At 36.3% G+C, this 23958-nt stretch overlaps 2 protein-coding genes and 1 long non-coding RNA gene across 4 annotated transcripts; 2 read left to right on the forward strand and 1 right to left on the reverse strand.

Moving 5' to 3' along the window:
* Positions 1-237: 237 nt before the first annotated feature.
* On the reverse strand, positions 238-5152 carry LOC103969380 (uncharacterized). Of its 2 annotated transcripts, XR_670584.3 has the most exons (5): positions 4920-5152; positions 3023-3102; positions 1320-2266; positions 812-1166; positions 238-727 (listed from the first exon to the last, which is right to left on the reverse strand). It is a non-coding gene; the product is annotated as an uncharacterized LOC103969380 (long non-coding RNA). The 2 variants fall into 2 exon arrangements; XR_010480886.1 differs by having other exon boundaries at positions 812-2266.
* Positions 5153-5373: 221 nt separating this feature from the next.
* On the forward strand, positions 5374-13199 carry LOC135596262 (uncharacterized). Its single transcript, XM_065088318.1, has 13 exons — positions 5374-5545; positions 5628-5689; positions 5840-5917; positions 6407-6488; positions 6893-6963; positions 7174-7275; positions 8284-8373; positions 8680-8754; positions 8842-8874; positions 10403-10480; positions 12256-12318; positions 12569-12681; positions 12879-13199. The coding sequence occupies exons 1-13, from the start codon at positions 5491-5493 to the stop codon at positions 12898-12900; spliced, it is 924 nt and encodes a 307-aa protein (XP_064944390.1). The 5' UTR covers positions 5374-5490; the 3' UTR covers positions 12901-13199.
* Positions 13200-14056: 857 nt separating this feature from the next.
* LOC103969382 (uncharacterized) lies at positions 14057-22945 on the forward strand. The gene is made up of 8 exons (XM_009382889.3): positions 14057-14356; positions 16349-16532; positions 18216-18307; positions 18590-18695; positions 19833-20041; positions 20706-20748; positions 21331-21587; positions 22443-22945. Exons 1-8 carry the CDS (start codon positions 14172-14174, stop codon positions 22825-22827), a joined length of 1461 nt encoding a protein of 486 aa, XP_009381164.2. The 5' UTR covers positions 14057-14171; the 3' UTR covers positions 22828-22945.
* Positions 22946-23958: the final 1013 nt, after the last annotated feature.

The raw sequence follows: 23958 nt of genomic DNA on the forward strand, positions 1-23958 counted from the left end.
TAAAATTTATTTGGAAGTGTATTAATAAACAACTATTATTAATTGTTTTCTCTAATTGATAAGACTGAAAGTCGAGTTTAGATTTTTTTTTTTTTCTCTAATTGGTGCATTTACATCGACGGACACGAAACATCAATAAGATGGATTGAATCCTCAGTTACACTCCTGCCCAGATAAAAAGAAGAACGACAATGACGTAGAAGACTTGGGTACTCCTCACCTCTCGTATGAAACCAATGCAACAAAAGCTTCTTTCTCTTCTTCTTTTGTTTTCCTTTAAAACCACAAGAAGAGAACAATAGTTTTAATTGCCTAAAAATATCACGGGCATGCATGAAAGCCAGTGCAACATAGAAAAGCTCTCTCCGATCTTTCTTGACCCGGTCATCAGATCATTGTCAAATTAGTTTGAGGCAATCCAAACATGAGTATCTGCCATTGCTTCATTGGTCCAGCAGATACCACCAATATATGCATTGCTGCCTTGGAAGTGCTTGTGAGAAGGTATTGCATTCTTTCAAGTCACTCATGGAATCTTCAATCAAAAGATAAACCCAAAGCAAGACAAGTTGATGTGGGAATGTCCAACTGCATTCATCATCGAGAAGTGGCTACTTGGCCAGAGATGATAGCTGACTCATTTTGGAGAATTATTGCATGACATCTGGAGAAAGAGCACGCAAGGCATGATGATGGTGAGTCCATCATCATTTACCTGTCTAGAACGCTGCAGAAAGACAAGAAGCTGATGAAGGAATGATCCCTGAATCCATAGGAGCTGGAGATAGTTTTTGAGCTGGCCGACACCTACCTCTTCACCTTCTATGCGAATGCCATGGCTTTCCCCTGTGTCTTGTAGCTGTACATATGTAATTCTTGGCATTCCTTTCCCCCAGCTGTGGAGCACTCCCCTGTTTCTTTACTTCACAATCTGTCCTCACCTAAATGGCATAATTAATTCATCACCATCCCTTGTAACATGTTTTGAAGGACATCACATGTGTCAAGTATAATCTAATAGAGTTGGCAATAGCTAGTGGATGAGGCTTAAAATCATAGTATTGCGTCTTCTTTTCTTTTGTTGTCTCTCATGTGGAAGATCTCTCTTCATGTTCAGTAAGTCTTTCAAGTCATACTACACTGTAAGGATTCATGTAACAATTCACCTGAGATGCAACATACAAAGCCATGACACATCAAAATAGATGAGACAAAAACTAATTGGAATTCCACATTCTGCCAAAATCATCGAAATCAACCCTATTCCGGATAAGCTTTTGTCACCTTTAAAGTACGTAAGGAGCAGAATTGTCTCATACCGAAACAAAACGTACAGGCTTTTGGGCGAGAAACCAAGCACAGTGAAACCTGAGAAGCGGCAGCAGCACCGGCGAAGCCGACGCTTTTGGCTACTTGTGCACGCAAGCCGAGGCCTCTGCAACTTATCACTGCCACCCTGAAAACGAAGCCCACACGAGCTCATTACCATTCACATGCTTTGGGTGGAGCCGACATGTGTGGAGTTCCTACATGAGCTCACTTCCTTTCATATGTTACATTATACTGGAGGATGCACAAGAAATAGCACAGAACCACACGAGCCCAAGAAGAAAGAGCCGGCGAAGCAACCTTTTAGGAAGATTACATCAAAACAAAAGTTAATTGTCACGGATCTCCACAAGCAATGAGTTATTGCAGAATTGGATAAATGCCCCTGTAAACAAAGTCAGATGCTGTTGCAGGAGCAAATCAGATGCCGTAAGTGCAAGAATGGTGTTCTTGACAACCTAATGATCTTGAGCACTCAAGTAATTATTTGTGGGTCAGCAGCATCAGTCTCCTTTTCCTTCCTGCTGTAAACTCAAACTACAATGAGCTGTTGAGAGCTTGCAGCAGCAATAATCTTCTGAACAAAAAGCAAGAATACCAGATTTGCTTCGTACAAGGATAATTGGGATGAGTTGCTTGTAGTGAAAGCAGAGATGGACTTGCTCAAGTTTAGGTAGTATCCAAATCAGTAGGTTGATGTTTCTTGCCAGGATTTGAGCAATTGTCTTTATCTGCAGAGGCCTTCTGACCAGCAGCCAAACCTGATGCCAGCATCGGAGCTTGGAGAAAAAGAAAGGGTGGCACTCTGTTATACATTAGCAGAACACCAGGAATGCGCTTGTCATCTTCAATATTTAAGAACCCTCCACGGTGCACGGCCACCTTTTGTTAAAAGTATCTCTGCTGCAAGCTAGCTTTTGATTTATGGGTTAGAGGCCTGCAAGAACACAATTTTCTATCAATCAAATTCTCATTAAAGACAAGGATTTAACCTCAGTAATAGCCCCATTCTAGCAAAAGCTGTCTGCAAACTTTCATACAAAAGCAATGGATGAAGGCAGCCTTACTTTAAAAAAGAAGTCAGGAATGCAGCCAACCAGCAGATAAGCAAAAAATAGGGTCAATGATGAAACCAGAAACAGGAGATACAGAAATTTTCACCCATGTTTCTAGTTAAATGAGTCAAATCTAATTTCCATTAGTATAAATCTCTGACAAAAATTATTTAACAAAAATATCACTCTTCATCTTGTCAACCAATCGTGTGCTAGTGCCAAAAAAAAGAAAAAAAAAAAGAACATTGAGAATCAAAATGAAAGCAGGCCCAATAACCTAGCTAGCCAATGAAAAAACAATTTGATACCAATTATGTTTTCCTTTTCTCCACAGACAGAAGATTTGGTTAGTTCCATCAACTTTTCTGGTGGGTTGGATGACATCATGTTCAGGGAAGAAGGCAAACGGTCATATTACATGTGATTGCCATAGTGCAATTTGCAGCATACACTTGACAAAAAAGAAAAAGCTGAAAAAAAATCTAAACCCTATGGGTGGAGATGACACTATTCATATGCACGGAAAAAATTTCTTGTACAACAAACAAAAGTGTTAAGCATCTGAATGCCCAAGTATCACATACTTCCAGTTGAGAAAAAACAAAAGAGGATGGTAAGTCAAAACAAACATAATTTACCAAATTGTAACCTAATCCTGGACCAGTGGTGAAGGAGCTTAGCCTTTCATAGTACCAACTGAAAATCCACCGTTGTTGACCTGAAAAAGAAAATAATACTGTCAACAGCTGCTATGTGGTTTCCAGAGGTTCCAAATAAAACATACATCTGCATGATCCTCACAAGAAAATAATATATTACATAATATGTAACTAAGTTCACAACAAAGTAGAATACAACTCAAAATGTGATGTAGAAACAATTGGGCTATATGTTATTTGGATAAATTTTATTAGTTTGCAGAAATTTTGCATATGTCATAAATTGCCACATGGCAACTTCTACTCAAGACGAAGAAAAAGGAAACAAATAAGAAAAACGAAAGAGATCAAGTTCGTTATTGATTGAAGATCTTAATTTTGATTGAATGTCTTAAAGATTCACCTCTATCTATCCATCGATAATATAATAAAAAAAATTATCCTTCAAATCGAGCCAGGAATATTATAATTTTCAAAGGAAGGGATAGAATGTGTATTTGATTTGCAATTGTAATTTATCATATTTTCACATTTTTTTTCTTTTTGTACTTAGCCTATAAAAAAAGGACTAGAACATTATAACGGAGATCATCAGAATCGATCAATAAATTGAGTTATTATCCAATGTCGTATGTGAGTGGTGAGAGACCATAGTTATATTTCTGATGGTACGATTCTATCATCCACGTGCAGAGGTGTGAGACCTTCATCCTAGGAGATCGCTAGTTGAGCGAGAGCAAGTTTGGGAATTTTTTATTTTTTTTATTGTTATCTTTTAAGTTATTGTCATTCGCCTATTATAAAAAAAATACCTCAATTACTTGTCCTATAGTATATTTGGTATGGTCTAGCCAGATGTTCCATCATCATGGGCGATTCAAACTTTAATAATTTGAGCTTAAGATTAGTTCTTGGTTAGCAAAAAACATATGATGCAAGAACAATTTAGTTTATATGTTAATTGAATAAATTATATTAGTCAAGAGAAATTGTGCATGTCATAAGTTGCCACATGGCAACATCTACTTGAGGCGAAGAAAAAGAAAGCAAATGCAGAAAAAAGCATAAGGAATCTTGAGGTTGACATATGCAAATTGAATTTTCATACTATTAATTAATTAATTAATTAAAATCCTAACTTGCCTCCCCCCACTTTAGGGAATATATTTTAGTTATTTTCTTATTTTAGGTTATAATTAGGGAAAATGTTAACTCTAATTTGGTAAAAACCATAATTAGAATCCTCTTAGTCTCTTGCCTAATCACGTTAGTTCATACAAAAATGAAGCAAATTTAATTGTTTCCTAAATTTGAATCACGGACCAGGAGACATATAATATCAAATATGGCTACATGATCATGGCGGATCCTTACCATAATCAATGAAATTATATCACTTCTCAAGCAGTTCGATTCCTTCTTGATCACACATGTCTACCGCGAAGGCAATCAAGTTGCCAATTGGCTAGCAAATCATGCAAGAATGCACTTCTGTCTTTTGGAGAGGGGAGTGGCCCTCTGTTCTTTATCTTCCTTTTAATCTCTTTGGGGTGACTTTTGTACCCATGCATTTGTTCAATAAATAAATGTACTTTTTGAAAAAAAAATGGCAAACCCTATTTATGAAAATTTGCAGTTTTTGGAAAAAGGAGAAATATCTCCGGTGATTACAAATAAAGAATCTATAGCAACATTAAATTACACGAGGATAAAACAAGCACAATATGTCCATAACCTATGAATCCACTGATTAGGTGAGCTAATGGAAAACAGAGAAACGGCAACAAATATTTTATTAGAAATAACAATAAGATAGTTAATGACTCTTAGATCGACTAGTGATTTTGTATATGATATTGTCTTCAAGAAAGCTCACCGGCAGAAGATGTAGTCAACTCCAGGAAGTTAGGACCTTACAGCGCTGGGCCGAAGTCAATCGCAGCGGCGGCATGGGGCAGAAAGAACCCTAAGAAAAGGGATGTAAGGGATCGAACAGACGGGGCAGAGGTGGCCTTGCCCCGGCCGGAATCGCCATGATTCAGCCATCGCGAACTCCATTCTGGGTTCTTGAGTTCGATCGAGAATGACCGGTGGCGCGGTTGGGTTACGGAAACGCAACTAAATAGCCAGGCAAACCTCATGGGCCGGGTCGATCGAATTGGGCCCGACCAAAAACAACGGGTGTTGTAACGTTCACAGCGTCATTTTGGACAAAGAACGACCAACTTTTCCGTTATATTCTAGACATAATCACAATAACACGACCCGTTATAACCGTTACAATGACTCGTAAAGTTCGGTTGCGTCAATATAATGAGACGGATATCTCGAGTTCCCTGCGCAGACTCCGATTTGTTCTCTCCTCAACTCCCCTCTCTTTCGTCGTTACTGTTGTGCCTTTGTTAGGGGTCGAAAGAAGCGGAAGGAGGAGCTCCAGGGAGAGATCGATGACGCTGCATGTGGGGATGGGACTCTGCAGGGTCCTGCTCTGGGCCGGAGCAGGTGATTCCTTCTTCCACTCCGATCTTGGGCGTTTCTCGATTCTTGTGTTGACCGATTTGATTGAATTGTTTTGGATTCCTAGGGTATACTGGCTCGGTCTTGCTGCGTAACGGCATGCTGTCTGATATCCTATCCGATCTTCAGGTTTGACTCTTATTTGATCTCGTGCTTGTTGTGATTTTCCTGAAATAGAATTCGATAGGAAACGCACCTGATTTGTGTGAGCTGGAAGATATTTGACTTTTAATTGATAGATTTGAGATCCTGAGATCGTTTTGTTCAATTGGTGAGCAGCAAATGGTCAAGGGGTTGGAGCAATCTGCAGAGAAAGCAGGTGTTGATCGGGAGCACGGTGACGCACTTGCTTCGCAGGTACTGGATTTTTGCTTGTTAGTGTAAACTCTATGTCCTAGTTAAATTGGCTGTAGGTAAATGCATCCGTGGCTGAAATAGAAATTTCTGCTTCTTGGTTACTGATTATATATCATTTTATCAATTTGTCAACCTTCGATTTTATGATTTTAGACGGTGCTTGTGAAATTAGTGGTTATTATATGTAGAATTTTTTTTTTATGAAAAGGATGTGCACTGCTTGAATTTCTGTTGATCATTCAAGAATTTTCACTTTTTTCTTTTGTATATTGAGTTCTCTCCTCTCACTTTGTAGCTCTCATTATTCTTGTCATTTGACAAAAATAATTTACTGTTGGGAGACTTTTAGATCAATTCTAAGCAATGCCATTCATACATGGAGAAAAAAAATGCCCTCTTAGTACGGTACTTTTGGAGTTCATATCCTCGACTCTTGTATCTTTGCTGATAATGTCACATGGCAATAAGGTGGTGTTTCATGACATTCAGGTGCGTCAGTTAGGCATGGAGGTCCGACAACTTGCTTCAGTGCGCCCAATAACTGTCCTGAATGGAAATTCTGGTTCAGCAGGTATTTTTAAATAGTATATATTTCAAGCGCAATTTAAAGCTGCATTTGATAGTTTAAAGTAAAAAGTCTACCAGAAATATGTTCCCTCCAGCCTCCATCTCACTAACTTCCTCTTTTTTGTCACTGATAATTTTTTGGTGCTGCAAGAAAGTTGTTTCGGATAGGATGTTGTTTAGAAATAAAAAAACTTCATACTCTCATGGAGTTGATAAGCAATCCATAAATGGATTGACATTTATCAACTGAAATTTACAGATTTTGGGCAGTCTAACATTCTCTTTGCTTGCAATTGATATTCTTGTGTAATCTTTTGTGCTCAACAATCTGACAATACATACAAAAGATAGTTGTCAGCTTTGTGTTAGGATGGTTTTGACTGATCCAACATCTTCTACCTCTAACAGGAAACATGTCATCTCTTGTAATTCCAGCTGCAACCCTTGGCGCATTAGGATATGGTTACATGTGGTGGAAAGTATGACATTCTAATTATATTTTACTAGTTTATACATGTTTGAGGATATCATCTATTCTTGATTAATGTAATCTTTAATTATTCCTTGTATAAGTATGCTGACAAGTTTATGCCTGTTTCTTAGTATGTTCTTCCTCTTAGTGTGTGTTTAATTAATTCTTGTTTATTTTGACGATGACATGTTTGAGGATATGCCTGTTTATTTTCCAGGGCATCTCCTTTTCTGATCTTATGTATGTTACAAAAAGTAACATGGCTAATGCAGTTGCAAGCATGACAAAACATCTGGAGAATGTTTCTTCTGCTCTTGCTGTAAGTATTAGATTTATAATCAGTACATTCCCCTTTTATATTTTTCTCATCCAAATTATAGTGATTGCATATCTTTGCTCAATTTGAATTAATCCTAAATAGCGAAAAAAATGTACTGACCTTTTCTTTTTCCTAAGAAAAAAAGAAAATATTACTAAAGGAGACTAGATATGAAGTACTGATCCTTTTATCGTCTTATTTAGATAGTTTCTATATATATACTTTTACTTCTATACCATGATCAAGATGGGGGATACTAAGGTACTAGTTTGTTAGCAAACATTTTCCTTATTTGTGGTGCATTAGGATCTTGGATTCTTTCCTTCCGTTGATTTCATGACATTTATTCAGTCTATATGCCAGATTCTTGGGTTGCTTCATTGTGCATGCTTGAATGCATGCATATGTGTATGCTTAGAGATGACTAAAATATAAGACAATTTCAATCTAAATAGCCTAAACATCTAGCTGAGCCCTGGAATACTACTATAGGCTTGGTAGAAGAGAACTGGTGGTTCTAATTGGTGGTTCTCTAGTTTTGAGGCATAAGATCTCATTGATATGGTGTTCAATATTGTTCTCCTTTACAAAAAGGTAACTCTTTCATGTACATGTGCACCAACAAATCTGCATGGCCTACTGTGGAAGATAGAAGACCTATTTCAGAAGGTTATATTTAGAGCAACTCATTTATCTTCTAAGTTCTACAGATGCACAAACTCCTAGTTATTTTAACATGAAGCTTTTACCTCTCTGGACCTGTGTGTTATCTTCTTAGTTGCCTATATTTAATCATCCTCAGCCTTTTCTTTGGCTTTTTCTAACATAAAAAGTCAATAGATGATAGTCGTTATTGGAGTACTGGTTATCTCAAATGCTTATTAAATGACAATTCTTTTATACACATAGTAGGCAGGAACTTTTAGCTGTTTAGTAGCACAGCATCACTGTTATATGCACTTCAAAAAACTTGGACATGAACAGAATTTTTGTTTTCTTTCTTGACAGCAAGCTAAGAGGCACCTAACACAACGAATTGAGAACTTGGATGGAAAATTGGATGAACAAAAAGAGATCTCTGGAGAAATAAAGAAGGAGGTATGTTGTTGTTTACTATTACTGTTTGCTTGTTGATTCTATTGACATAAAAAGAGGAAGCTTGAATGTCTTATTTAGTCTTTTGGATTAGTCTTGAATTTTAGAAAAAATTGTTTGTGCATGGGGTATTATACTATTATTATCAGTTCATTAGTTAATAAGTTCTTGAAAGTCTTCTAAATTGGTGTAATAAAGGCTGCTATCGATGCATCAGGACCAGAAAAAATATTTATTGTAACATGTGATTTTAACAAAGGTGCAGAGCGTTTAGATGGCCTCTAAATATTTTCTTGTTTTGGAAATTAGGTAATTGATGCTCGTGGAAAACTTGATGATATTGGCTTAGAATTGACTGCTCTCCAACAACTGGTTTGGGGCTTGGTGAGCATCTTTGTCATTTTTTATTGCATTTACTAACTCGAGTTGTGCAATTTTTAGTCTAATGATTCTGCCTTTTTTTGGGTACAGGATGGGAAGATGAGTGCAATTGAGGACAAGCAGGTGACTGAATTAGATAGTGATACACATATTTAATATTTCATATGTGAGAATATTAGCAATTCATTGAGTTGATGATAAATTTTAGTGAAAAGGATATTTGGATTTATCTTGCATTTTGATCAGATAGAGGCTTGACATGATATTTCAAGCATGAATGAAACTGCTGGTCACTGGTCATATCATATTTCCACAATGTATACATAGAATTGATGATCTCCTGTATGTGAGTTCACAACATGATATGTTTCTGGTAATTTTGTGTTTAGTCCTGTCTATTGTTGCTGCTTAGTAGAACTTAATTTAGTGGGACATTTTTCTGACAATAAATAGGTCTCTTTTGGGATATCTCAATTGCATATGTTGGCTAAAACATAATTGGGTGATAAATAATCTATGTTAAAGAAAACTCCTTTAGTATTCATTAAAAAGATACAAGAACTTTTTAAGTCTGATGTAATCTCGACCGATGTTTAGAGATGGAAGACACTTTACAATACAAATACTGGTAAAGATTTACAATGCAGTAATTTCATTTGGATTTACTTGAGACATACATGGATCACTTTGGTGTATTTCTTTTAACATGAGGTTTAAGAAAGTTATTTCATTTAAGATGTAATGTACGTGGATTGTAAATTTGTGTCAATTTTAATCCATTTATGTGGCAAAACCACATGAATCATCTCTTTTTTGTATGAGGTCCTTTTAGAAACTTATTGAGTCAGATCTCCCAGTTTGTTTCATTGCATTTGTCAGAAGTGCTGGCTGCATGATGACAACCATTTAAACAGCAAATTGTCATATTTTGAAAGGATTGAATCAAGCAAAAAGAACAAGCATCATTTATTTATAACCATTTTCTAAAAATGCTTATTTCTAAAAATTGTTTTGAATAATTGTGAACTTCTAGTTATGTTCACTTTCAGTGAATTTGTCCAACTTGAAGGTATTTAATTGCCCCCATATTCCATAGAAATCAAATTGCTATCCATTGCGGCTCTGTTACATGTGGGTCCTATGCAGAGACATTATTGAAGAAAATTTTGCATTCTCATGAGTGTCTTGATAGAAATTGTTGCACTTCATTTCCCAGTTCAAAAGCTTTTCATGATGTAGGCTACTAATACCAGAAAAATATGCTTTGCTTTACTCATTTGTGGTCTAAATCTGGGCAAAATTAACATGATTTATTACTCAAGAATTGAGTTATTATTATTCTTATCCAGTGTTTGTGACATATGAGGTAATTTTAGTAGAAAGATTTGGAGCCTTTCCGATCTTTGGTACTTTTACTTGGTTTCATGCTTTAGGGATCTTTTCTTCCTAATCCTATTCAATCAGAAACATTAACACTCTATTTCTATTCAATTAGAAACTTAACTATGTCAATATATATTATGCCATACTGACAATTAGTGATTTTTTTTGTATTCATCTTTCACAATTACTAACTGCATACAGTTTAAGCCTTTAACCCATCTTCATTTTTGTCTGTTTCTCTATTAATACTGACATATGGTGATTACAGAATTTTGCATGTGCTGGTGTGATGTACCTCTGCCAGTTTGTTGGGGGCAAGGGCGGCAAAATGCCTGATTATCTGTTGGTAAGACTTGGATACTTTTCCAGCTACTATTTCTTAGTTCTGATATCTTTTCCTCATGTCATTTATCTCTCTCTATACTCAGCATATGCAGACAAAGTAAATTTTTTCTTCTTTTACATATAAATTGTTCCTAGTTCCTTTCAGTTCATCATTTAGACATTAATAATTATATATGGATGTATATCTTAATATATACATATTTACATAGGTATTACATATCAAAACTAACCGCTTATTAAAGAGAAAGAAACTTGAGCATCGACACTCTTTTGATCCTGGTTATTGGTTAGACTATGGAAGTTCCAATTCTACTTGTAATACTTGGTAGTCAAGAATATCCTCAGATTCCCAAGCTGCCCTTCTCCTTTCTACCAATCATATCTCACATTTGAGGGAGTTGGGGTGCTCAAGAATCCATAAGGGCTGGGCTGCCAAGCATCGCTTGTCTGGCATCTATTACAAGCTGGACTGAGGCTGCCACCTCTTCTCCTATGTTTCAACTTTGGTTAGAAGAAGGGTACCAGACTTAGTTGATCCTCCATGTCCTTGGGATTATCCAAAGCCTTTCAAGTTGATGCTATGTGCTGTATTCTTGCTGTAAATATGAAAAAATCCTCTCCTTGTTGATGCAGGAGTCCAGTTGGCCTTTTAGTTCTTGAAGTAAACTCTCATTGTCTGTCCACGTCATCTCCTGGTCAAGATAGGTCCGAAGATGGCTATCACATTGCTATCCAAGGGTCCGCAGGTGGCTAATGTCCATATTGTTATTGGTAGAAAAGTATGGCCCTCTTCTCATGGGCAGCCAGGGGCAAAGAGAAGCCAACTGTGGGTACTGGGTCCAAATTTGCAATATAATGTACAAAGCAACCACCTCTTGGCTCTATGACTTGTTGATACAGTCTTGTTGATCTAGAAGCTGCATTTGGAAGTCCCACAAGCAAACTACATAAGATCTGATTAGTAGAAAGCAGAACAGAACAGACTAATCTGATTAGATCTGATTAAAGAGGCCTTTTGTTATGCTCAACGATTGAATCAGATTAAAGAACGAAAATGAACTAGGTACAGAAGGGATGCAGAACTAAGGAAGAAAGTAGAACAGAACAGACTAATAAGAAAAAAACGTCGTGACCTGGAGTGATATAGAAGTCTGACCGTCAGTGACCCAATGATTCCCCCATGTAAAAACAAAATCTTTCTTTATACTTCCTAGTAAATCTCCAATCTTTCTCAATTCTAAAGACCTTTCCTCCACTCAAAAGCTGAAGAAAAAGGAAAGAATAGATAGGAGAAAGTTTTTTCTCTTTTTTTAAGAGATAGGTAAAACCGTAAAAGGACGATAAATATCATGTTTAACTCTGAATTGATGGTTATTGCGGCCTCTCTGAAAAATATGTTGATGTTGGTCTGCAGTTTCCATGCTTCAGTGGAAACAGAATGTTTTAACTGAAGGTAACTGGAGAAAATTACTATGTTTAGGTGAATGGAGGTAATTTGCAATCCTGGCCATCCTTAGTACTGATCATGTTTTAACTCTAGCCTTTGGTTAGCTTTAATTGATAGATTCATCTATCATTCACAGCATGTAATAACAGGCTAATCATTTTGCTTTCTCTTCATTCATCTTTGTCTCTCCATCCATGTCAGGTCATTCCATTATTAACTTATTTTCATTTTTTTTCACTTTGCCACAAATTCTTTCCGCATTGTCATCTGCAAGTTTTAGCAAAATCTTTCTGTTCCCTGGTTAATGATTATTTCTTTGAATACTACAGGATGGTCCCAAGAATGCTGCAAAACATGGTTTTCTGGGATCTGGGGAGGCTAGAAGTTTGAAGGTTTCACTTTTTTTAGCTACTTATAACTCTGTTACAGTTCATAAGCTCTGTTGAGTTCTTTATGCTTGTTATCTTTCCATGACTTGCACATTTTGCACCATTGACATGGCTTTTAAAATATATAGGTTGATTTATAGAATCAAGAGCTTTAACATAGCAGTTGAAGAGCATGGTCATTTCTGTAATTGATTTTGTGCATTAAATATCCAAATTCAATGGCTTAAAACTATTAAAATATATTGCATTCCAGGGTTTGCAGCACATAGCAGAGGCTATAGAATCTGGAAATTTTGACAACCGTAGAACCGAGGCAATCTTGCAGAATGATGTTGACACATTGGACAATTTGAAGAGCTTGTCCAGGTTTGAACTGACTCTGTTATCATGTTGAAAACATTTATTTGGTATGAGGGGTGGGCAAATAATGCTTGGACTGCCTTGCTAACATGAACATTGGCACCATATCTTTATTTACAATTTTGTTGTATCTGATGTTTTTTATCTTATAATCGAACATTTATTGTTATAGATTCAAAATGTGAATTTTCTTTTACTCACAGAACTACTACTCTCAAGTGCTGAGGTGATGTTCATGGAGAAATACTTGATGGCATTGTATTCATTCATTTCTTATGATTTTAGGAGAAAGGATTGAGAAATTACCTTTGGAGAACACCTCTTTTTGTACACTTTCCATGGCTCGTGGAGGAATGGGAAGTATGTCATCTATTTCTCAGAAATGTAATTCTGTATATTTATATTCTCGGTTGTTATTGCAAGAAGTTGCCTTAGTTAACATTTGAAATTTTCAAATGACCTAAGCACAGCTGCTTTGCCTCTTGAATAAAAAAAAGCAAACTAGCCGTGGAATGTTTTCTTTATTCTTTTGGATCCATTAATCATAGAAATATCTTATATTACCACTCTTTCCCAGACTAGCGAATGATTTATCTTGTTTGCCCAACATGACACTCATTTAATTTTGTCTTGTTTGTCAAAGTGTGTGTCTGCAGTGATGTCCGTTGGTTGGTTGGTTGGAGAGTTGAGGGCAAAGGTGTAATAAAAGATGAAATATTGTCTCTTCCAGAGGTTTTTTATATTATTTAAATTTATTTTTATTCATTCAACGTTCAATGTGTTCTCATGTAGATTCCAACAGGACATGCTAACTAAACCATTAGTGATGGATTTAGCAATACTAGAGGTGAGCTTCGTGGGGGCTTTTAGCAATGTTTTATGGAGGGTTAGCAACCATGGGCTTCAGTTGCAAAGATAAAAAGGGGTTCGAAAGCCCATCAACCTGATTAAGTAGCAAGCGTTTGTAAAAGCTTATTTTCTTGATTCATTTGGCAAACTCCATCAACGGCTGTTGGCTTCATGCTTTGTTCCTCTCCCATACATTCATAATGACTTTTTATCTTTAGCGATACAAATTTTGATTTTCTAAACAACAAGGGAGTAATTTATTAAAGTTCGTCTTTATTATTTTCTTTTCTCTAAGCGCCTATATTATTTTTGAAGGTTGTTCTTAATGAGATAAATAGTTGACATTTGAGCCTCTCAAGCATTCTAATGTAGCATGCATGGTTTGATGAGGCATGGCAAAATAAAAATATCTTTTAATGACAATAAAAGTAAAAAAAAAAAAAAAAAGAACTGAAGAATTCGGGAGTCACGATGCCTCCTCACCCACCTCGCTCTGGAACCGCCTCCGCTCATCCTCTTTAAAAATCGTGAAACTGAACGCATACGACTTCCAACCGTTGAGCGGCGTCGATCTGCTTCTCTCTCTCTCCTCTTTAGGGCGCCTCCTCGACCAGCCTTTGGTGCTGCGGTCGATTAGAGCTCTCGCGATGGCCGATCGGCCTCCCAAGCTGGCCGGCCACGGCGGCCAAAGAACCCTGGCCGACATCGACGCCGACTCCCTCGCCCACTGCTTTGGCTTTTTGGGCATCCGCGACGTTGCAAACCTCGCCATGACCTGCAAGCCTCTCTGCCGCGTCGCCTGCTCTGACTCCGTCTGGAATCGCCTCTTCAGGTACCTCCGCCGCCTCTCTCCTCTTTTTGCCTTTTTGTAATTCTTTCGCCGAATTATCGTGAAATCCCGAAAGCCATGTAGTTTTGTTGGTTTTTGGCATTCCGTTGATCTGATTTAATTGGTTCTTTCGGTTATTTCTCATAAATTGAGGTTCGAACTGTGAAAGATCAGAGATTTTGTAGGAAGCCCAAAAATATATTTTGTTTTAACAAAAACATGGTTAGGTTATAGTGCCCTGTCTAGTTGGAAGAGGAAGTATCATAGAAATCTTCCTGAACTCTAATCATAAGTGATTTAGTTAGTCCATAAGGGTGACTGGGATGTTGCGAAGGGAAATAAAGTTGGAACATTGAAGATTATCCCTGCTTTTCAACTAATAATTTAAAGAATTAGCATGTGAGTGCTCTCTAATAAGCGTTGGTCGCGTTAAGGTTGGGGCTTAGGAGACATCTAGAAAATAATATCCATGTGCTGCAGATCAGTGACATTAAAAAAAAACACTTTATATTTTCATTATGAACACTGTTATTGTGGTTGGGCTGTCGGAGTTTGTGTGGAAGTAGGTCTAGCAGCAGTGTGGTTGAGTTCATTTAAAGCTTTTTTGATGTTTCAGGCAGTTTCAGTTATCATGTTTTTCCAGTTTGCATCATTAATGGAAAGAAGCAGAGAGGATAAGTGAAGTTTGATTCATATTCATTATCCTATATCCTATGTAGCAGGAGTATATGTATATATATTGGTTCCAATTTCATACATTTGGGAATGATGGTTTTGCTATTAAAGATGTGGTGGTCCAAAAAGGCAATCACAACAAAACAGAGATGTCCAACCTAGGACCTGTAATGTTTTAGAATTTTGAAATGTTCTAATTAACTAAAATAGTCCAGGAGTTATGGCCTAGGAAGAAACAAGGCGCATAATATTTTTACACATGGACTTGCCAAAGTAAGGGATAGAAAGAGTAAGGAACTTAAAGTAACATTAAATCTGCAAAGGTGCAATTCAAACGATTCTTTAAAGATATTATATATGTATATATATATATATATACATATATATATATATATATACATACATATATATATACATACATATATACATACATACATATATACATACATACATATATACATACATACATATATACATACATACATACATACATATATATATGTATGTATGTATGTATGTATGTATATGTACATGTACATATACATATACTGATATACATATATACATATGAGAGGTGCTTTCACAGGAATAGGGGTATCTTGGCTATGTAGTTTGCTTAGGTGTGATTGGCTGCTTAGATAATTTCACAGGAATCTTTTTCTTTTCAATTGGAATATATATTTTTCACCATATGTTTGATCAGAAACTAAAAGGAAAAAAACTACTTCCTAGTTTTTCAAGAAGAAATGACTTTTCATTTTTTTTCCCATCTTGGAAACTGAAAATATATTCAAAACTCTCCATGCTATGACTTCTTATCTTTCCAGAAATTGAGTAAATTATACTTTTTCTTGTATTTTAAGCACAAGAAAAAGAAGGGGAAGTGATGGTCTTTTCCTATTCCTGAAATTCCAACAACCTCAATTTATTTTTCATAAAAGAAGATTGGAGTGCTAGTTCTTCATCTTCCCTATATTTCATTTGCATTTCATTTTTTAATCCTACCTTGTCAACACTAATGTATTTACTCCTTCCATCACTTGCTTCTTATTCTTGTACATGAATCTGTTGAGAAACTGTAGCCATAGTCAATGCATCTTCTGAAATGCATGTTTATGTATGTGGCTGGTGCCTGGTTTTCTTGCATATCACAAATGCTGATCTCTTCTTTTTTTCCTCAATAAGTGCACAAATGATAGTATGGAATGCTTTCATGTGGCCATCTTGTCAAGAAGGTTATGATCATCTTGTGAATGGTTACTCATGTTGTTTGCCATGCATGGGCTTTCCATCTCAAGTTGTTTAATTCAATATTTTTAGGGAGCAGTGGCCACATCTTTCTGTATCGTCTGGTGCTCCTGGAGTCAGAGAACAATATTTGGCTAGGCATATGGCACTACATCAACTGAAATATGATGATCCATCAGAAATTTATTTCAACACCACATACTCCACACCAGCAAGCCACATATTGCTGGACAGAAATGCCATCCTTCTTGCACAGGTAAGGTAATACATTGATGTATTGATATTCTGTATTCATTTTCAACACTAATATTTGTCTTAGTTTCAAAGTACCAAGAAAGATTTATCATCATTTGGCAGGATATGTGGATATGAAAAGACATTTGAAAGAAGTTGGATTATTTACTTGGTTGTTTTAGTTTTTCAAATTAATGCAACTTAATTTAAGCTTATTTATTATTTTCTTTGATGTAGTAAATGGTAACTGTTTGCACTCTCAGATGTTGGTAGCACACCTTTTTGCCAGGTATAGCTAGGATTGATGTGATTTTTGGTGGGTGCCAGTGATATAAAAGACAAACAATAAAGTAAAGATAAAAAGATGGTCCTTTTTTTTGCTGACGTAGGGAAAGTGATAATAAGTGCTTTTACTAACCTTTTGAAGTGGTTAGTGGTTTCACTTTTTTATTGGGATTGTAGACTGGATTGAGGTGGTGGCATCGAGGGAGCTGTCGAGGGGAATGGAAAATGTGGTTTTGGGGCCAGGGTTATGTCACTATGCCTGAGAATTTCTGGGGCATACACATTAAAGATATAAATTTTATGAAGTTCTTGCAAATATAATATGTTTGTAGTAAATGGTAAGTGTTTGCACTCTCAGATGTTGGTAGCACACGTTTTTGCCAGGTATAGCTAGGATTGATGTGATTTTTGGTGGGTGTGAGTGATATAAAATACAAACAATAAAGTAAAGATAAAAAGATGGTCCTTTCTTTTTGCTGACGTAGGGGAAGTGATAATAAGTGCTTTTACTAACCTTTTGAAGTGGTTAGTGGTTTCACTTTTTTATTGGGATTGTAGACTGGATTGAGGCGGTGGCATCGAGGGAGCTGTCGAGGGGAATGGAAAATGTGGTTTGGAGACCAGGGTTATGTCAGTACGCCTGAGAATTTCTGGGGCATACACATTAAAGATATAAATTTTATGAAGTTCTTGCAAATATAATATGTTTGTGCTTGAGCATATATGGTTATTGATAGCAAGGATTCAGGCCTATTGCCCCATAACTTCACTTGATTATGTGGGTATGTGACCTGAAATTTGAAGTTCTGGGTTCCAGACCAGCTGTAGTACCTCAAATTGTTGATTTGAGTTTAATATGTGGTGTTTGGTTTTGGGCTTTTAGGCCTTTGATAGTTCGAAGATTTGCAGCTCCCTTGCTGCCTTGTGCACCTCAGGACCTCGTGTGCACCATCACTGGTCTGAAGGGAGGCCTGAGGAGAATGAGTGGGAGTTGTTAAGTATCTTGATCAGATGTCAATTCTGTGAGGTTCTTTCTATCACTGTCCTGCGCATATTGACAACACTTTACGTCGGGTAGAGGCTTTCACAAGGTAGGGTTTCAAATACCAGTAGGATTGATATGTATCTACCGGTACTTACAAGTCTGATCAAGTATGAGTACCAGCCTATATGTTCTGATATTGGTCGAAATATAATTCTTATATTATTTTTAAAAAAAATCAATTAGTATAGTTTGGTATCTCCTAGTATACCATGCTTGTCTGACCAGTTCCCTAACTAGGATCAAACAGGTATTTTTAAACCTTGCCATACATTTTTGGAACCATGATTTGCTAGTGCAAATTCAACTCTTTTGTCTGATTTAGCACAGTGAAAATTCTTCTTAAAATTAATTAAAATTTATTTTTTTGCTACTCAGGGTTCTAGCATACAAAGGTTTCAAGTTAATTCATCTGAAATTCAAGACCAAGAATTATGGACAGCTCATGGTGCAAGGATTACATGTATGAGGTGAGTTTAGTAGTGGAAACTAGCTGAATCACCTATAGCTTCCGGTTTCCATTGCTCAATTGAAATTCTACTCAAAATTCTTGCCTCTTGATTTTTTTTTCTTTTTATTTGTCTGAAGTCTTGAAATTATTAATTGTTTATTGTTCGTCGTTAGCTGCATGGTTTTGCATGCTAGTTTGCTTCCTTGTGCCTGCCATTAGTCAATCACCTGTAAGCAGACAAATGTGAAGACACCTTTGTCTATGTATGCGAGATGTTATTCCTTTTTTTTTATGCTTGCAGATTGTTTCCTATAGAAGAGACATCCTTGTTCCGAAATGTTATGCAATATGAGGATAATGTTTTAGTCACTTCAAGCTCTGATCGCACAATTCGTCTGTGGTGGAAGGTGTTTTCTAGTAACACTGAAAGTCCTCATGAAGCTCTCTTTTCTTCTTATTTACGTTAATTTTGTATTCTGTAGGTGCTCATTTCTTCTTTAACCAAGTCAGCTGATTTCTTCCTTTTTCTCTTATATGCATTTCATTTTAGCAAATATTGTGTGGAAAAAGATTCCAGGATATTATAATTCTGTCATTTGACACCGACTTTACCTCATCTGAGACATTCAATTGCTTTTGTATTGTCGTTCTCTGTTTGTCTTTGTGATCATTAACCCCCAGATGCAACTTTTTGCCAATATAACATGATTGTGAATGGCTAGGAGTTCATTCTTATCATGAATATTCTTTCTTTAGCTCTTCATGTAACATCATCAATGCAATTTAATTATGATCATTACATTTTCTAGTACTGCATGGCATTAACAACTTTTCCCTTGCATTTTAAGGCTTTATTCAAGAGTGTCTTGTCTGTACATTGATGGCATAGTGATACTCCAGACTTCCATGTACAAAAAGTGAATGATATCTGAATGGCAGACTGCTTTAGTTATATTCATTGCTGTCATTGGTTATTATTCAAGACTGCCCTGTCTGTGCAGTGATTTAACATGGATACTGAATGCTTTCATGTTTAATGAATAATGAGTAAATAGCAATGAAATGGTGTATACACTTGGCCAGGATATTTTTTTTGTCTACTCATCTTTAACTTTTCATCAATGCCCTGTCTCTCGTTGACTTTTGGATAAGTATCAGATATTTTACTCAATTCTCATGATTTAGATTTTGTTTATATTTAGTAGTAACATACTGAAAAAGTACCTTACTAAACAAATTGTTGATTACACACCATTTTATTGAGCAGTGAAGAAGGATCAGATAGTAGAATAACATTCACATATGAAGGTGCTGTAAGTTACTAAATTCTAGAATTACAAATGTAAGCCATTACAACTGAAGGCTGAAACTGTTGCAATTGATAGAGCAATATTCTTTCATCATTTTCCTGCTGCATGAATTGTGTGTATTAACATTTGTAAACTTATTATTAACTTTTTAAGTACATTTGGTTGTGTTCCTCCAAGGACAAACCTAAATTAAAAAATATATGTTTATGCTGCACATTCATATTTTTAATGCAGGGTCGATCACAACGTTGTTTTAGAGGCCATAATGGACCAGTTACTACCCTGGCTGATACATTGCTTGGGAATAGTGGTTCTAAGGTTCTTGCGAGTGGTGGGGAAGATTGCACTGTTCGCCTTTGGTCTGTTGGTGCAAGTGGCAAGCAACATCCTTTACTAACATATCATGGTCATGAGAAACCTTTGTCATTTGTGACAGTTGCTAGGTATGAACATCCTTTGCACATCTCTTTTTTTTTTACATATTTTGTTATAATGGCATTGAAAGAAAATAGAGTTATTAACTATTGTGATTGTTGCACTAAGGAATTTAGACCTTTTATTAGTAGAAATGGAATATATGGCTCCAGTTAATTGAGAATGCTAAATTGTTTCAATTCTCACTGTTGGGATATTGTGAATAGAGATTCAGTATTTTGCAATGAAACAACATTAGAAACACTGCAGAATATTTTTTAATGGGGACAAACATCTTAATACAGATATAAATAAATTCAATAAACTCAAGTTGTTTTTTTCTTGTTCAATGTCTGATAGATGATTTAGCTGGTAAATTTGCTATTGGTTTGATAACAATAATAGTAGTTGTTTTAGTAAGTCCAGGATACATTTGTATTCACAACCCAAAATTATTTAATAGTATATATCCTGATGTAGAACATTTTTTCTGTAAGGTTTATATTTACTTAATGACAGGATCTTGTACTTTGTGTAACTAGATACTAACATCTGCAATTCTGTACCCATACATTACCGTTTGTTTTTACATGTTGATGTTCATGTAGATAAGAATTGTCTTTTCATGCTTGGGGTTGTTACTTGGTTTACTTCTAGTATGATCTTTAATAGAAAATTATGTTCGTCTTGCAGGCATAGAACCTCTCTCCTGGTTAGCATCTCTAGAGATTCAAGAGTATGTAAATATCATTATAAATTTACATATATATATTTTTTTTCATTTTTTTGGCCGATCAATATTTTTTTCATTTTGATGAATACTTCTGTTTGCTAAAGTTGTTGGCTGTAATAAATGTAACTAAGGAGATAAAAATTAAAGAAGTAATACTGGAGTTTTGTTGAATGTGAACTTTAGATAAATTGGAGGTTGATCACTTTGCATAGGGAATCAAATCATTCATCTTGAGATTGACTTCTGTTAAACAAAAGAGGTAGTGCATACTTGATTTAGACCAACATCAACTTAATGTGTGGATAGGTCGAGTCTATAAATTCTTCTATTCTTCAGGAGAACTTGGCTTATGTAGAGATGTTGCTATATGTAGATATGGGAGTTCAATATAATTATATTTAGTTTAGATTTTGAGGATTAGGTGGTCTGTATGTTGATTCTATTTAGTAAAAAGTAACATATTTGTCTTGCAATGTTACACTAATTCTATACGTATATAGTTTCGAGTTTCAACATTTGGCTAGGTGAGATTACAGAAGTCTTGACTAGCTGTTCTGAAGTACAATTTCTCATTTCTATTTATAGGTCAGAGTTTGGGACACATCTGCATCATCATCCTCCTCTAGTTTGTCATCATGTGTTGGGATGACATCAGTTTCTGGCTCACCTGTTGCTTTGAAATGTTATGATACACTTTGCTATGTTGCTGCTGGTGCATCAGTTACAGCAATCGATTTGAGAACAATGCGAAAAGCTTTCACTGTGGCGCTTCATGGTCCTAAATTGTACTCTTTTGAGATGCTGCCTTCTAAATGGCTAATATGTTCTGGTGGACAAGACAAGTAAGTAGAAACTGTGCTGCTCTCTTTAGTGTCTGTGTGTTGTGGTTGCAGCCATCAAGTTTGTGAATGCAGGGAATGTGAGAACGAGATCTGAATAGTTCAGAAAGTTGATATGAGTAATAAAGTAAAAAAAATAGAAGCAATAAAGGATTGGATAACAGGAAAACAACCATGTATGCTAAAAGACTAATATTTAATGAATATATTTTCTTGTAGAGATTTCAACTAAAAAACTATGTTATGCATTTAAAAGTTTACATTATTTAACGAAGTATACTTATATTTGAACTTTTTTCTCAGTAGTAGGGAGTGTTTGGCTAGCTATAGCATCAGGCAAATAGTGAAGCTGGGATTTATTTCTCTTTTTATTTCCTAGTCTTCTTGGTTTTTTTCCTCCTCATATAAAAAAGTTAATAGACATTTCACGTTGGAGGTTTTGCAAAGGGGATTGAAGGGCAAGAAAATTAGATGGTAGCATCAAGAAAGAGAGGGTTGTCATAAACGTTGATTGTCTTAGTCATGAAAATTCATTTTAATAGTTACAATTATGGGCTGGATTGGTCATAGATATAACAACTGAAAAACCTAAATATGTTGAACTCCAGTATGCATGCATTTCTAAAATCATTTTGATCAATATGAAGGGTCTATTCTAGTTGAAAGGACCTAAAGCATAGTTTAATGCATGCTATTCATGCTTTCTTAAATTCATGGGACATGCAATTGGGTTGTCAAATTGTGTATTCCTATAGCAAGTTTAATTTCTTTGGTGTTTCTTTCTGGATGGAATATGTGATGCAATTTATGCCGTTTTAGTGGTTAAGCGTGAAGGATGTGTGTGTTTTCATGCTCCAGGGCCTTGTTATGGGACATCAGAAAAAATCAAGAAAACCCAGAGCCAGTGGCCGAGTTGGAACTAAACCATAACAGAGTGACATTTCTGCACATGGATCCTTACAAAGTTGTCGCAGGGGGTCCATTCGGATACAAAGTCAATGTTTGGGAAACTAGTACAGGCTGCCTCGCAAATTCCCTGGACTGTCGTGTACCGGGTGAAACCGAGGAACTAGCTGGCCTGTCAGCTATGGCTGTGGACAGATGCCGGATCGTTACAGGGGGTTATTTTGGAGTGCCAGGATTTGTGTATTACAGAGACTTCTTTAACTGTTATGTTCCTTCATCCCTTGTAGATGACAACTCTGGTTCTAAGTTTTGGGAATCTGATCTGCCAGGTGTGTGACCAAAAAGCTTGCTTGCTGAGTGTTGTGCTGTAGATTCTGGTCTTTCAACATTTCTTCTCAAGTTATTAGCAGAACTAATTCCCATCTTTGAGTTTAAAAGTGGTTTGATGGGAGTCAGCTGTTTGTCTTCTTCTTTGTTGTGGTCTGAGGCATCCATTTCTTTCTTGTACAAGTGAATTATTTGTCTAAAACAACAAAGCATACATGACACTTGTGATGGTCTATTATTGTCCAACAGGCTAAGCTAAACTTTAGAGGTCAATAGATTGAAGAGACCTCACAAGAAAACTGGATGATCACAATGCCTGATGGAGGGTCAACAAATGTCAGATGTGATTCATGATTTAGGGAGCAGAAAAAAATGTGATGGTTGAAAGGGTTTTAACATGAATCTTTAGGAGAAGATCAACATTCAAGCAAAGAAACAAACAGCTAAGCTTATGAAGCTGCAGTTTTCTAAATCTGTTAACAACACACTTCTATGAATGCAGGAGAGAATGTTCTCCGATGCAGTTTAATCAGGCAGCCGTCATTCAGGTGATCAGACCTTAAAAAGTCAACTGTGGGAGCCATTGAAAAGATCTCGGCACTCAACAAAACAAAGTCAATGGTTACAGCAACCGTTGAGCCTTGCAACGAGTTCAAGTCGGCAGAAGAAGAAGAAGAGGAAGGAAGAAAAAAAAAGAACACCAGTAGAAAGAAGCAAAGGCAGAGACACTGAGAAGTACTACGAAGAAGAAGGCCTGTCTGTTCGATTGAACTGTGGGTATGATGTATGAAACTTGAGCCATGAGAACGAACTGATGCATGCAGCAGCCACGAGTGAAGAAAGCCAGAGTTTGAGTGAGAACACGATGCAATGCCCCAACAGTTCGCTCTGTCGTGCATTGCATTTGGCGTATAGGATCAAGTTCTATTGGGGCTTCTGCTCGATGGCTGCCGGTGGAGGAAGTATATGGGCAGAAGAAGATTGCGAAGGGAAATCCATGCCCGCTAGCATACTATCGTTGCACTATTGCGGAAGGACGCCCGGTGAGGAAGCAGCTATCCTCCACTTCTCTTTTCATCTCGTATGTATAATAAATATTCAGATTGATCTTTTTTGTTTAATCGTGATTTTATCTTTATTT

Source organism: Musa acuminata, chromosome BXJ1-10, assembly GCF_036884655.1.
Source record: "Musa acuminata AAA Group cultivar baxijiao chromosome BXJ1-10, Cavendish_Baxijiao_AAA, whole genome shotgun sequence".
In the NCBI taxonomy this organism is placed as follows: domain Eukaryota; kingdom Viridiplantae; phylum Streptophyta; class Magnoliopsida; order Zingiberales; family Musaceae; genus Musa; species Musa acuminata.